The 12944-nt window shown below is 32.5% G+C and overlaps 1 protein-coding gene across 34 annotated transcripts in view; it reads right to left on the bottom strand.

Moving 5' to 3' along the window:
• Positions 1-12944, bottom strand: part of LOC106882892 (phosphatidylinositol 4-phosphate 5-kinase type-1 alpha) — a 244051-nt gene that overhangs the window by 164779 nt on the left and 66328 nt on the right. The window contains exon 1 of one of the 34 annotated variants that reach the window (XM_089365859.1): positions 10425-10751. The exons of 28 other annotated variants lie outside the window; for them this stretch is intronic. In XM_089365859.1, coding sequence (XP_089221985.1) covers positions 10425-10479 — 55 coding nt within the window. In that variant the 5' untranslated portion in view covers positions 10480-10751. Of the gene's footprint in view, positions 1-10424; positions 10752-12944 lie in introns of those variants that run through there. 5 more of the 34 variants (XM_089365875.1, XM_089365870.1, XM_052974618.2 and 2 more) reach the window with 5 other exon arrangements.

Genomic DNA, 12944 nt, shown 5'->3' with positions numbered 1-12944 from the left:
GATATATTAGAGGAGGAAGCAACCCTAGTGCTTCATCTACTGCAGAAATGGCAGATTTATACAAAAGAAAAAAAAAAAAGTGGGGTGCAAGGGTCTAAAATGTAGTGTTAATAAAGATTAGGATATTGATTTCTGATTGATTTCTAACAATAGCACATAAAAATAAATTAATAATGGAAGATGAAATCGATTGAACTGATCCCGGTACTGGGAAATCGATTGAACTGATCAGTATAAGCCTGATATTATCTATTTTATTGACATTAGAGGGAAGAAGTAATTTGAGTCTCAGAAGGATTTGAACTCACAATGTAAATAGATGTAACTAAATACTGCAAAGCATTTTGCCTGACATTACCATTTCTGCAAACACTCTTATAAAGATTAAATTTTTTCAAAACTATATTTTGCAAAACCTCATTCCAACCCATGCCAGCATAGGACATGGACATTAAATGATGATGATGTAAAAGTTATCGTTCAAAATTTGTTCCATTTTGTTCAAGGTTCAATCCTAATGTTCCTAGCCCAGTCTTATGAATAGAGACTTGGAGATCTTCTGCAATAACCAAATATTGATCAATACCTTTGTTGCAAATGGGATCAGAAATGACATAATCATATCTCTCTCTCTCTCTCTCTCTCTCTCTCTCTCTCTCTCTCTCTCTCTCTCATACATGTATCCCTAACAGTAGGTATATGTCTACATCTAAAAGTAGATGTAGATGAACGACTTTTGAGAGCCAGGATGCCATCAATAAAATGCGAGTAAGTAGTGAGATAAATGAAGAATTTAGCATACAAAGGTGTCCAGTCCTCAACTTTTTATAATAGTTTTGCAGACCATAAAAGTTGAGTTTAAAACCAGATGTCCATAGGAATTCTTGTGTGCTGCTAACATAGTAACCAAAGTTGATCTCCCAAAGAGTTAGAGAAAAAATTCCAAAGATAAAAACAAAGCTTAGAATGAAGAGATTTCAAAGTAAATCTAGCAAACACAAATGTTTAGCTAACAGGAAGGAAGACAAGACTCTACAGCCATCTGGAAACAAACCATGCTCAATATGCATGCAGAAAAGAAGTAATAAGAATTCCATACAATGTACTCAATGTAAACTACCAGGATCTCAAGTATGCTAACAAAGAAGGAAGACCTCACAGGCTGCAGATGCACAAGAGTAGTTAGCAGTAAAAGCAGCCATAAAATAAATTTGTTATCATTCTTGAAAGGCTCCAGAGGAGTTTTTTATAGCTCATTTCTTAAGTGATGTAATTAGCAGAGGAGGAGGATGTTCTAAAAGGTAAGCAGCCAAGAGTAAGAATGAGGAGAAAAATGTTCTGATAGTTAGTACCTCAGCTGGCAACAGGGATTCTCTCGCTGAGTGAAGGACACATTGTATGATGTTTGTGTATAAAGTATTGAATGATAGAAAAACATGAGCATTAAATGTAAAGGTTGTATCAAGACAGTATGTATAGAAATGAAGCAAGTAGGTTTTACCTGATGGGTAATGTTAGTGTGCATGGACAATGAGGCAGAAATGAACTGAGAGACAAGCTGTGAACATGAAAATTAGATATAGTGTGCAAGAAAGAAGACTGTGCTGTATACGGAGAATCACAGGCGGATAAAGAATTGCCAAGTTATCCAAGTGGAAGTAACTTGCAGATGAAGGTAACTGAGGAAGACATGAGAAGGGGTGAAGGCTGATCACAAAAGGATCACCCTCACAAGGGAAATGACAAAAGACCACAATTGGCAAGATGTTATATTGGTAGACCCATCCAACCCATACAATCCTGAGAGAAAAAAAAGTGAAAAAAAACAGCAATACAATGATGGTGGTGATGCTAGGTGTTCCTCTGCTTGTGTTTGTTTACACCAGTCTATCTATCCATCTATCTTGGTCGTCCCTCAGGACAACATGGATGGATGGATAGATAGATAGATAGATAGATAGATAGATAGATAGATACCAGTATTTTGTGTCCCTTTATAGTTTGTAACTTAACAGTTGTTGATAAATAGATATCAATAAAATAAAGACCAGACAGAAACAAGTACTGAACCATCCCAATATGGCCATAGTCCAATGAGTGAAACTAACAAAAGTAAAAGAATATTGCATAATATAGTCTTAGATAATGGTCAGAAATATAGACAAGATTGTCACGGTTTACCTAGACTTAATATCAACAATGCCAACAATTGCTAGAAAAAGCAGCCAAATTTCTCAAACTTCCAGCCTACAAAAAAAGACTACGGTTTATGGTACTCACCACATAAAAGCAGACAAATATTACTTAAATTACAAACAATTCAGCACCATTATGAAATTAAACTAAATTGCTAAAATAAAATCTTTAGATTTATACTGATAGTGACCCCAAAAATAACTGACATTCTGAAGATTCCTGGTAGCAAGTCACAGTTTCAGTGAATGGATTAGATGATTTTAAAAAAGTAATTTATAACAGATTGTTAGCAACAAGGTCTGTTCACCAGATATATTAAAGCCAAATAAACAGTGCTCTACTCCAATAAAATATATCTTGTGCAATTTAAAATTTTTTCAAGTGACAGATCTGATAGAGGAATGCTAGAGTTTCAAACAAAATATGTCAAATATTCATCATTCTTGGACATTACTATAGGTGTGGTAGCCTAAGTAATTAGAAAGATAGATAATAATGACTAAACATTAATTATTGTCTTCAGTTAAACAAGCCAAAAATAGGTTGTCCACTGTACTACATGATTAAAATGTTTGGTGTTAGTGAAAAACATCTAAAACTTTTACACCAAAACCTGTGTAAATTTATGTCAAATTGCATAACCAAATAGTGGATACTAAAATGGAAAATTTTGTAAAATGGTGAAAGTGAAAATAAATATAAAAGATTCCCATATCAGCATACTGAAATAGGCTGATAAAATATTCTTGGGCAGAAAACAGAACTAACAATTCTTTTCTGATTAGGCAACTATGCTACATCACAGTTATCACCTGTCAACAATGTCATCCTCATCATTTAACATTCACTTTTCCATGCTTGCATGGGTCAGATGAAATTTGTTGAGGCAGGTTTTACTACAGCCAGATGCTCTTCCTGTCACTAAATCTCATTTGTTTCTAAGTAATATTTCCCCCATGGGCAGACATGTTTTTTCACAGAAGACTAGAAACAAACAACATAGCTTGTATGATGGTGGTGCATATAGGTATGTATCTATACGTTTCTTTCAGTTTCCATCTGCCAAAACCACTTACAAGGTTTAAGTAATGTCTTTAAAAAAATTACTGTAAATTTAAGTATATTGCTTAGACACCATATGAACTCCAGAAATAACTCCATTAATCTAAAGGCATATAATCTATTGAGAGACAAATTTTAAAACCACTTTCCTTCTCCCTAAATCTTTTCTCCAGTTTGTGTTTTGTGCCCCTCCCTAAGTACGCAGAAAATTATAGTCAATTTTTTGGAGGGACCTCTCAAAATGGTTGGCACAGTGAAGAAGGACAATCTCTGTTTCTTTGTTTTTTACCCCAAAACCAACAAAACACATAAAAAAATTTTTTTAAATACAGATAAAAAACATCCAGCCAGATAATGATTTTATAGTGAGCTGAGATACTGAGACAAACCTATCATAATATACTCAATCTTTTAATATACAAAGTGATAAATTCTCTGATAAACCAGGTCCAATAATGTGACTAAATCAGCATGAGAACTGCTTCACCTATATCAGTAATGCACTTAAAAACCTCTAAATCCTCTTCTAATAAATCCAAAATATCATGTCTATGCAAAATGTCATTTTAGATTTACGTTGAGAATATAGTGAAGGAGTTAGAGATGCAACATGTAACTCTAGTTTTTGCTTTCATTTGGAATGGATTTGCCTACAATTCTAAAGTGTATTGGGAAAACATGAAAACCTTCCCATTTCTCTTCTAAATAAACATGGAAACTTTCTGTTTCTCTTCTAAATAAACCCAAAGTTAACTGCTTCAGTAAGAAATCCTTATTTCTTAAAATAAAATGTATCCAAATAGACTTTCAAATAACGCATGCAACCACATACACACACCACTTCAAATCAAACTTCATAAAATCATCTTCCACAACAATCTCCAAATATATTTGTTCTCAATTCTTCTACCGTAACATTTTTTTCAAATTAAGTTTTCTGCCTTTTTTTTTTTTTGCTTCAATTTCACATTATCTGTTCCAATCACCAACTTTCATTTTATATTCTAGTCATTGTGTAAATATCCTTTAGTTTTCTTATTATTGATAAAAATTATATTTATTAGTAAGCAGTAAGTTGTTTTCAATGCCAGTTCAGTTCCTAGTCCCATGTTACCAAAGTACTAAAACTGGTCATAGTCAAAAACATTAAAATGTTATTGTAAGTACAATCTCAACCAAAGTGTCATTACTACATGATTGCTTATGTAAGAGGTCAGAAAACTAAAGTTCCATCATTGTTTCCTGAAAGAAGTTCATAGTTTCAAGCACCAGCTTAATACTGTATAAAAAAAAAAGAAAATGCTACTTCTCTCTCTTTCTCTCTCTCTCTCTCTCTCTCTCTCTAACACCCACTCGAAATTCTTGGCTATTTTGAAAATTAATTGAAACAAACAAGTAGAAATATTCTAGTCAGAATCATGGAAGGGTTCAATGATTTGCACTCAAATTCCCATTTTCATTCAACACCAGTCAGTGCTGTTCTTTGTAGAATTTAGCCTTTATTGCTCTACTAGTTGAATATTTGTGTGGATTTTTAGAACAAATGTAGCTGAATCTCTCTGTTGACATTAATCCATTTCTAAAGTGGAATGATTCAATCTATGTACTTTTTTTTTTTTTTTTGCTAATAGGTACCATATATTGGTTTCAAATTTTGGCACAAGGCTAGCAAATTTTATAGACCCCAAAAAAGATGAAAGGCAAAGTCGGCCTCAGTGGAATTTGAACTCAGAACGAATGCATAGATGGAAAAAATGCTGCTAAGCATTTTTCCCAGTGTGATACCAATTCTGCCAGCTCACTGCTTTACCAATAGGTACAATATATTGCCAAGGGAACAGTTTTAACTTCTGTTCTTTGCATCAATAATACAAAATCTTTAACATCAATCAATCGTGCTAACTAAAAGGGTAGATAAATCTAGAAAGATGTCACACTATTGCTCATTGTTTAAGGTTCAAATCTTTATCAGTATGAGTATTCCATGAAAATTCTCAAAATGTGTCTAAGTGCACAAGAGAACAAATGTGAACAGCAACATCAGGTTTGACAAAGCTCCCAAACACCCAGATTTGAACCTTAAATTTTTGTATGGAAAAATGGAATCTTGTCTTCATGCACAGAATTTATTAAACCTCTTTGCTGAATGGCTGTCATCATCACTTATTCATGCTAGTACGAGTCAGGTGGAATTTACCGAGGCAGATTTTCTATGACTAAATGCCCTTCCTGTTACTATTTCCGAAGAAGGTAACATTTCCCCAAGACTAGTCATGTTTCCACAGAATACTGGAAAAGAATACTATTCATTTACATTCAAGTGATGTCAGGACAAGGAGACACACACAGACGAGCTTCTTTCAGTTGCTGGCTACCAAATTCACTCACATAGCTTTGGTCAGCCCATGGCTGTAGTAGAAGACACTTGCTCAGAGTGCCATATAGTAGGACTGAACCCAAAACCATGGAAATGGTAAATAAACTTCTTAATCACACAGTTACACCTTGCACCTATAACCAAGTGTCCAATGGCTATATATATATATATATATATATATATATATATATATATATATATATATATATATATCATAATTATCTTCAGCATTGTAATACTGAATAATCTGGTCATACCAATGGAAATAGTAACACTTGATACAGGAAGTTCATGTTATAACCAGGAAAAAAATAAACTACCAAAATTTTGCAAACATTGTAAATAAAATTACTAAGAAATAATGTAACTATTTCAATTGAGAAAAAGAATTTTCAGGTCTACTTTTAATTTAAAACAAATATGCCAACAAAAACTGATAACAACAATAATGTTATCTAATGTGGACACAAGATCATATAGACAGGACAGTCAATTACATTAACCCTAGTGCTTAAGTGGCTGATAAAAAAGAATGAAAAGCAGTGTTGACCTAGGTAGGATTTGAACACAATCTAAAGAGCTAGAAGAAATGCCACAAAGCATTTCATCCAACATGCTAATGATTCTGCCAGCTCACTGCTTTAATAATAATAATAATCCTTTCTATTAAAGGCATGAGGTCTGACATATTGGGGGAGGGGACTTGTTGATTACATCAACCCCAGTCTTTCACTGGTACTTAATTTATTGATCCTAAAAGGATAAAAGGCAAAGTCGACCTCGGCAAAATTTGAACCCAGAACGTGAAGACAAATGAAATACCACTAAGTATTTCACTCGGCGTGCTAATGATTCTGCCAGCTCACCTAATGATAATAATAATCATAAATGCTGTAATGCAGAACTAGACAGTGGCTCTCATGACTTTTAATCTTAACTGATTGGAAGTGCTATCATATTTGTCTTGGTATAAAAGATGAGCTACAACAAATATTCTGCTCAATATTCTTATCGGACAGGTAGTCATGATGGATATATTGGGCTTCGCATATTTGTACCCCAATATCATTTTGATGGCATGCGCTGCTCTCTCACTAAATAATAATAATGGTTTCAAATTTTGGCACAAGGCCAGCAAGTTTAGTGGAGAGATAAATCGATTACATCAACTCCATTGTACAAATGGTACTTATTTTATTGATCTCAAAATGATAAAAAGCAAAGTTGACCTCAGCAGAATTTGAACACAGAACGTAAAAGATGGACAAAATGATACTATGCATCTTGCCCAGTATGCTAATAATTCTGCCAGATCACCTCTTTAATGATAATAACAATAATGGTTTCAAATTTTGGCACAAGGCTAGCAGTTTCAGGTGGAAGAAGAAAGTCAATTACATTGATCCCAGTGTTCAACTGATATTCTATTGACCTCAAAGGGACGAAAGGCAAAGTCAACTTCAGCAGAATTTGAAAGCAGAACATAAATACAGAAGAAATGCTGCTAAGCATTTAGCCCTGTGTGCAAACAGTTCTGCCGGCTCACCACCCAAAAGAATGACAGGCAAAGTTGGCCTCGGCAGAATTTGAACTCGGAACATAAAGACGGATGAAATGCAGCCAGGCATTTTGCCCAGCATGCTAACGATTCTGCCAGCTCACTACCATCATATAATAATAATCCTTTCTACTATAGGCACAAGGTTTGAAATTTCAGGGGAGGGGGCTAAGTCAATTTCATAGACCCCAGTGCTCAACAGGTACTTATTTTTCGACCCTGAAAGGATGAAAGGCAATGTGTACCCCAGCAGCATTTTGCCCAGTATGCTAACAATTCTGCCAGCTCACTGCCTTCACATCGTAATAACAATAATAATAAATCAAAGATACAGTGCAATATAGAAAATACAATGACAATTAGTAGGTTAGCAAACAGTAATAGAATTACTAATAAATGAAGTGTGAAATATGTTTGCAGTTTATTTTTGCTAACAAATGACCACAATTTTAGAATCAGTTAAAAAAAAATTGTTTCCTTGTTTGTTTCTTTTTGTTTTTTTGTTGTTTTTTTTTTTTGAATAACTTAAATCTGTTAAATGATGTTTTAAGTGTTATAGCAATCATAAAGAATGAGAGAGCCTACTTGCATGCAAGCATGCATGCGTGTGTGTAAGAGAGAAGATGGGTATGGGTAAACATGTAACAGCCTTTAATTGAGGCCAGAAAGACTTAAGATTTATTCCAAATTGATTATAGAATCACAGAGGATGTGTTTATGGGAACAGAAGATAACTAATGATACAATATTTGCTTCTTTACTTTTCAAAATCTAAGCATTCTCTCTCTCTCTCTCTCTCTCACACACACACACACACTACATTGAAGACTAAAGTCGTTATAATTTGAAGACATTAGCCAAAAAACAAACAAACATGAAACCAATTGAAAATGTAAATATCTAAATTTAGCTGATATGCAATGTGCTGTAATTTCAAGTTGCCAGCTAGAAATATTCTAAACATAAAAAAAAAAAAAACTACATACAGTTAGAATGCAAATGTGATGAAATAACAAGATTGTTCTTATTTGCAGTAAATAAAATTAAAAACAAAACTCTCAAATTAAATACTTAAAAAAAAAAAAAAGCATTTGTTTTTCATTTGCTACTGACTTCCTACAGAAGAAAGTTTGCTCTTGAAGCTAAATATCGCGTTAGGATTTTATGCTGTCCATTTATTCTTAGAAATGAACAACCTCCAAAAGGAAATTATTATAAAATTTTAGTATCTAAATCAATTAAATTAAAATGTTAATTTAAGACATTAAGTTAGTTATAATAAAATAAAAATAAATAAATAAATCAGTTAATCCAAATGGAATTGAACAGAGGTCCAAATGTTAATAAAATTAACAGTTGATTCAATATTTTTAGTTTTAAGAATTTTACATACACAACAAATAGTTCCCAGTAGTAATTCATACGTTTAAGAACCAACCTAGAAAGTAAATAAACCTTTTGTTAATCTGTGGAGCAAATAGACACTCACATTGAACACAATACAGACAATTGAAAATATTTAGAGAGTTTTCAATAGAAGCTAACATTACATAAAGAAACCTCTGTGAATTGAGTAACTAGCATTGTTTAGCATCTTGGTTTAAAACAGACTCAATGTAAAAAGAAATTTCGTTCATAAATATACACAGCGCTATGGGAATAATTTATTTATTAATCATCAGAAATTCTTGATATGCCAAAAGAACAACCTGTCAGCTAAATTGTTATATAATTAAAAGGTAAGCTCGGAGAATGAAGTGAGAACAGCAACTTAAATAGAATGATGAACAAGACAGACAAGATTTAAAGTAGAAAGAGAATGCAATTGTAGGGAGCAGAAGAACAGGCAAAAGAAATTTGCACTACCGACACATGGTAATGCTTATAAAGGTTGTAATGATAGAAAGTAGCTTGGACTCAGTAAATTGTTTTAAATAAACCAATGAAAATTCAGTATTTAAATTACCATAGTTAACAAAGAAGTCATTATGAAAGAGTTTAATCATTATATTAATTTCTTTCAAGCAATTTATCTCCAGAACATCTGTTCAAATCTAGTTTGTGATAGAAGCTAACTCACACAACCTGCTTACTTTTGAAAGATGGTAGGCCATTATATTATGGAGAATACATTCAAACAAGGTGTGGATATGCATGATATCTTTTCTCTCTTACTTGTTTCAGCCATTAAACTGCGCCATGCTGGAGCATCACCTTGAAGAGTACTTATATTTTGAGTCTGATACTTATTCTATCAATTTCTTTTGCCAAACAAGTTATGGGATGTAAACAAACCAACACTAGCTGTAGAGCAGTGGGAAGGGGCAAACACAAAGACACAAAGACATACACACACACACATCTATATATACACACACATACATACATAGAGACCATAGAAATTAAAAAGCAAAGTAGACTTAGGCAGAATTAACATGATGCTATAATAGGTTTAACCTTTGCATCACAAGTACAGTACATCCAACGCACATCGATACAATTTTTGTCTTCTCAATTTCATTCAAAAATCAAAAGGTTTGGGTAAACCCAAGATTCTGGTAAAAGACACTTGCTCATGGCACCACATACTGAGATTGAGAAAGGAACCTATTGATTGAAAAGCAAACTTCTTGACTATTGAACCATCATGTGCGCACACACGAGAGAGAGAGAGAGAGAGAGAGAGAGAGAGATCATGTATAAAAATAAACTCTATATTAATCGAAGTTTGAAACACATTTGAAAAGAAAGACCTGAAACAACAATGAGAGCAGATGTACTGTTGGCAACCCTCTTGTGTAGGCTACATGTGACTTCATTGTTGATACTTTACTATGTTAAAATTTAGGGGACCAAATCAGTTATAAGCAAAAAGTATATTATAAGTAAGATGAGTTAAAAATGTATAACTGTAGTCGATATAATTTCTCAGTACTGAAACATTAGTACACAGCTTTTCAATTACCATAGTAAAAAAAAAAAATTTGTTACAAACAGCAGATAGGAAGCAACAGAAATTGGTCATAAAGAACTCTTTTTTGCTTCTTTTTTTTTTTTTTTTTTTTTTTTTTTTTGTCTAGTCACTCTAGAGAAACTGCAACACAATTGAGAGAGTATACCATGCTAAATTCTATCACTCAATTTTCAATATTCAGCAGATAGCACAGAGCGATTGATGCTTGAATAACACAAATAACAAGAGATGTAAAAAAATGAAGAAAAAAGAATCACCAATAAACTCATCAGGTATCCTCAAAAGAGACGTCGAAAGTGGTTCGACCTTCATGTTCAAGGCATTTAAAGCAAGTAATCCGTCCAGGATTGTTGGAAAGGACTAAACCACAATTAAAGAATAACGGGAGTGAAAAAGTTGGAAGTAGCCAAGATGCTGGCTGGTCGACAATATACTGCGCACTGGAGGAAGAGCTGAGCCAAATGAAAAGCAGGGATCAACAGAATACTAAAAACAATCTGCTGATACATTTGGCCTCCTTCAATAATTGATTTGAAGCCAAATCACCAGTTAAGTCTATTTCAAGTGAGACAATCCATAGTAATAAAAGTAAACCGCAGAGATTATGGATGAATGCGTGGCTGATGTATGGTTATGACATGAATTCTGAGATATTGATTGCAACCTACTTTGCACTGTACTGAAAACAGCAACAGTCGAGAAGAAATTGATAGTACTCAGGAAGAAGTTTGTGTTTTATAGACTTGAAAATTTCTACAGCCTCATAGAAAAATAAATACCAAATAAATAATAGAAAAGGAACATAGCTAGTTATTTGCATTGCTCTATACTGTTTATGTGTATTTACAGGCACCATAAAGTACAACTGTGTTACATATTCATAATCCATAAAAAAAAAAAGGAAATAATTACATAAACATTCACATATCCACATACAATTTATTGAGATTTTCAGATTATTTATATAGTTACTGCCCTGAGGTTATGAATATAAAGTTTTAGACTTAAGTACTGATAGAGAATTTAGCAATCTTAACCTTAAGGTTATATTATTATATCATATTACATTGCTATTAATAAATGGGAACATTTTATGTAATAAAAATCTTAACTAATCTCAAAATTGTCCATTTAATAATAGAGATTTAACAAAATAGACTCAATCCTTTAATGTGAAGATAGTTATGTTATTAAATATGAAATTACTGCCACATCTTTTAAATTTCAAATTAGCTCATGCTAACCACAGTAAATTACACTGCTTCTTTTTATTCTATATTAATTGTCCAATTTTATATACTGATGCTAATGAATTTAAAAAATTCAAAAACACTACTTTCTACCAACACAAGGCCTAACTTCATGTAATGCAAAGCCTGGAAGGTCTTGTCTGAACTGTGATACAAGTAAATCAGAAGAGCTCAACTTTTACAATGCAAGAGATTTTTTTTTCTTTCTTTTTCTTTTCTCTAATTAAATAATTTATCTAATCAAGGAGGGTGGGTGAATTTAAAATGCAATGGCCAGTTGAAGGAACCAGTAAGTAATAAATAAAATATAGAAACATTTACAACTGTGCACCATTATCATTATCATTTTACATCCACTTTCCACACTGACATGGGCTGCACGTGTTGTCATGATTCAAGCCAATTTAAATTGACATGATGAATTAATTTTAAGCTGGCTAAATGCAGGAACAAATGGTAATACAAATTAATTCATGCTTTTTTTTTTGCTTTTTTTTTTAACGAATCTTATTTGATTAATCTTACTGCTGTCATTATAAAGTGTCTTCACACCCACTTAACAAAGCCCTAAAATGTGCTTGATTCAGTTTATCTGACTAACAAAAAGCAAGATCTATTATTTAAATCATTCCATTACCATATTTCTGATGAGACATGGTGTTGTGTTTGTTTTTAATTTTTGAAGTAATCAAAAATTTGGAGGGATTTAATAAAATTAACTTTAAGACTGCTGTTTGAAACAGAACTTGTTCTAAGCTAAAATTATAAATTTTAACTTAACCCTTTAGCATTCAGATTATATTGTCACATGTAATGCTTATCTACTTACATTGTTTTGAATTAATCATGGATTATCTCGGAGCTTAAACATTTCGATGATGTGATTTATTTATCTTTAAAACAAAATTATAGGGTAGGTGTAAGAGGTCAGATCAGGCCAGTTTGTACATTAAACAGGTAGAATATTTTGGCCAGACATTGCCAGTTTAAATGCTAAAGGGTTAGATATCACCATTATAAAACAGGTGGCTTTATATTATGGAATTAGAAATAGTCGCTAATTAATATCAAGAGAGTTAAGCTTAATGAGTTAGCAGTAGGTAATTGTGTAGCAAAAGAATGCAGTTGTTCAACACAACTGTGACAAATAAAACCTCACATCCATGCAGGCATGGAATAATGTGAAATATTTTTTGAAAATTATTTTTAAAAATGCAAAAGATAACCTGTGTTCAAAGCAAATAGTAGAATTGGAAAATTTTCTGACAACACAACCACTTTAAAATATTAATATTCAAATTACTTTCTTTTTGTATACTTTAAAATGATTCTTTCACTTAAATGACATAAGAAGGTATTTACTACCAGAATAGTTATAAATAGTAAATATTCTCATACCACTAGCAGGAGTAAATTTGGAAGGGTAATCAGTTTCATTAATTGAATTTGGTTTGCAATTTAAATAGAAAAGATAATCTTGATAAAATCTAATTAAGATATGGGTAATTAGTCCAGTTTTATAACTGG

This window comes from Octopus bimaculoides, chromosome 18 (assembly GCF_046866305.1).
Source record: "Octopus bimaculoides isolate indiv1 chromosome 18, ASM4686630v1, whole genome shotgun sequence".
NCBI lineage: Eukaryota > Metazoa > Mollusca > Cephalopoda > Octopoda > Octopodidae > Octopus > Octopus bimaculoides.
The sequence above is the reverse complement of the archived record's forward strand: the minus strand, read 5'-3'. Positions and strand labels throughout refer to the sequence as shown.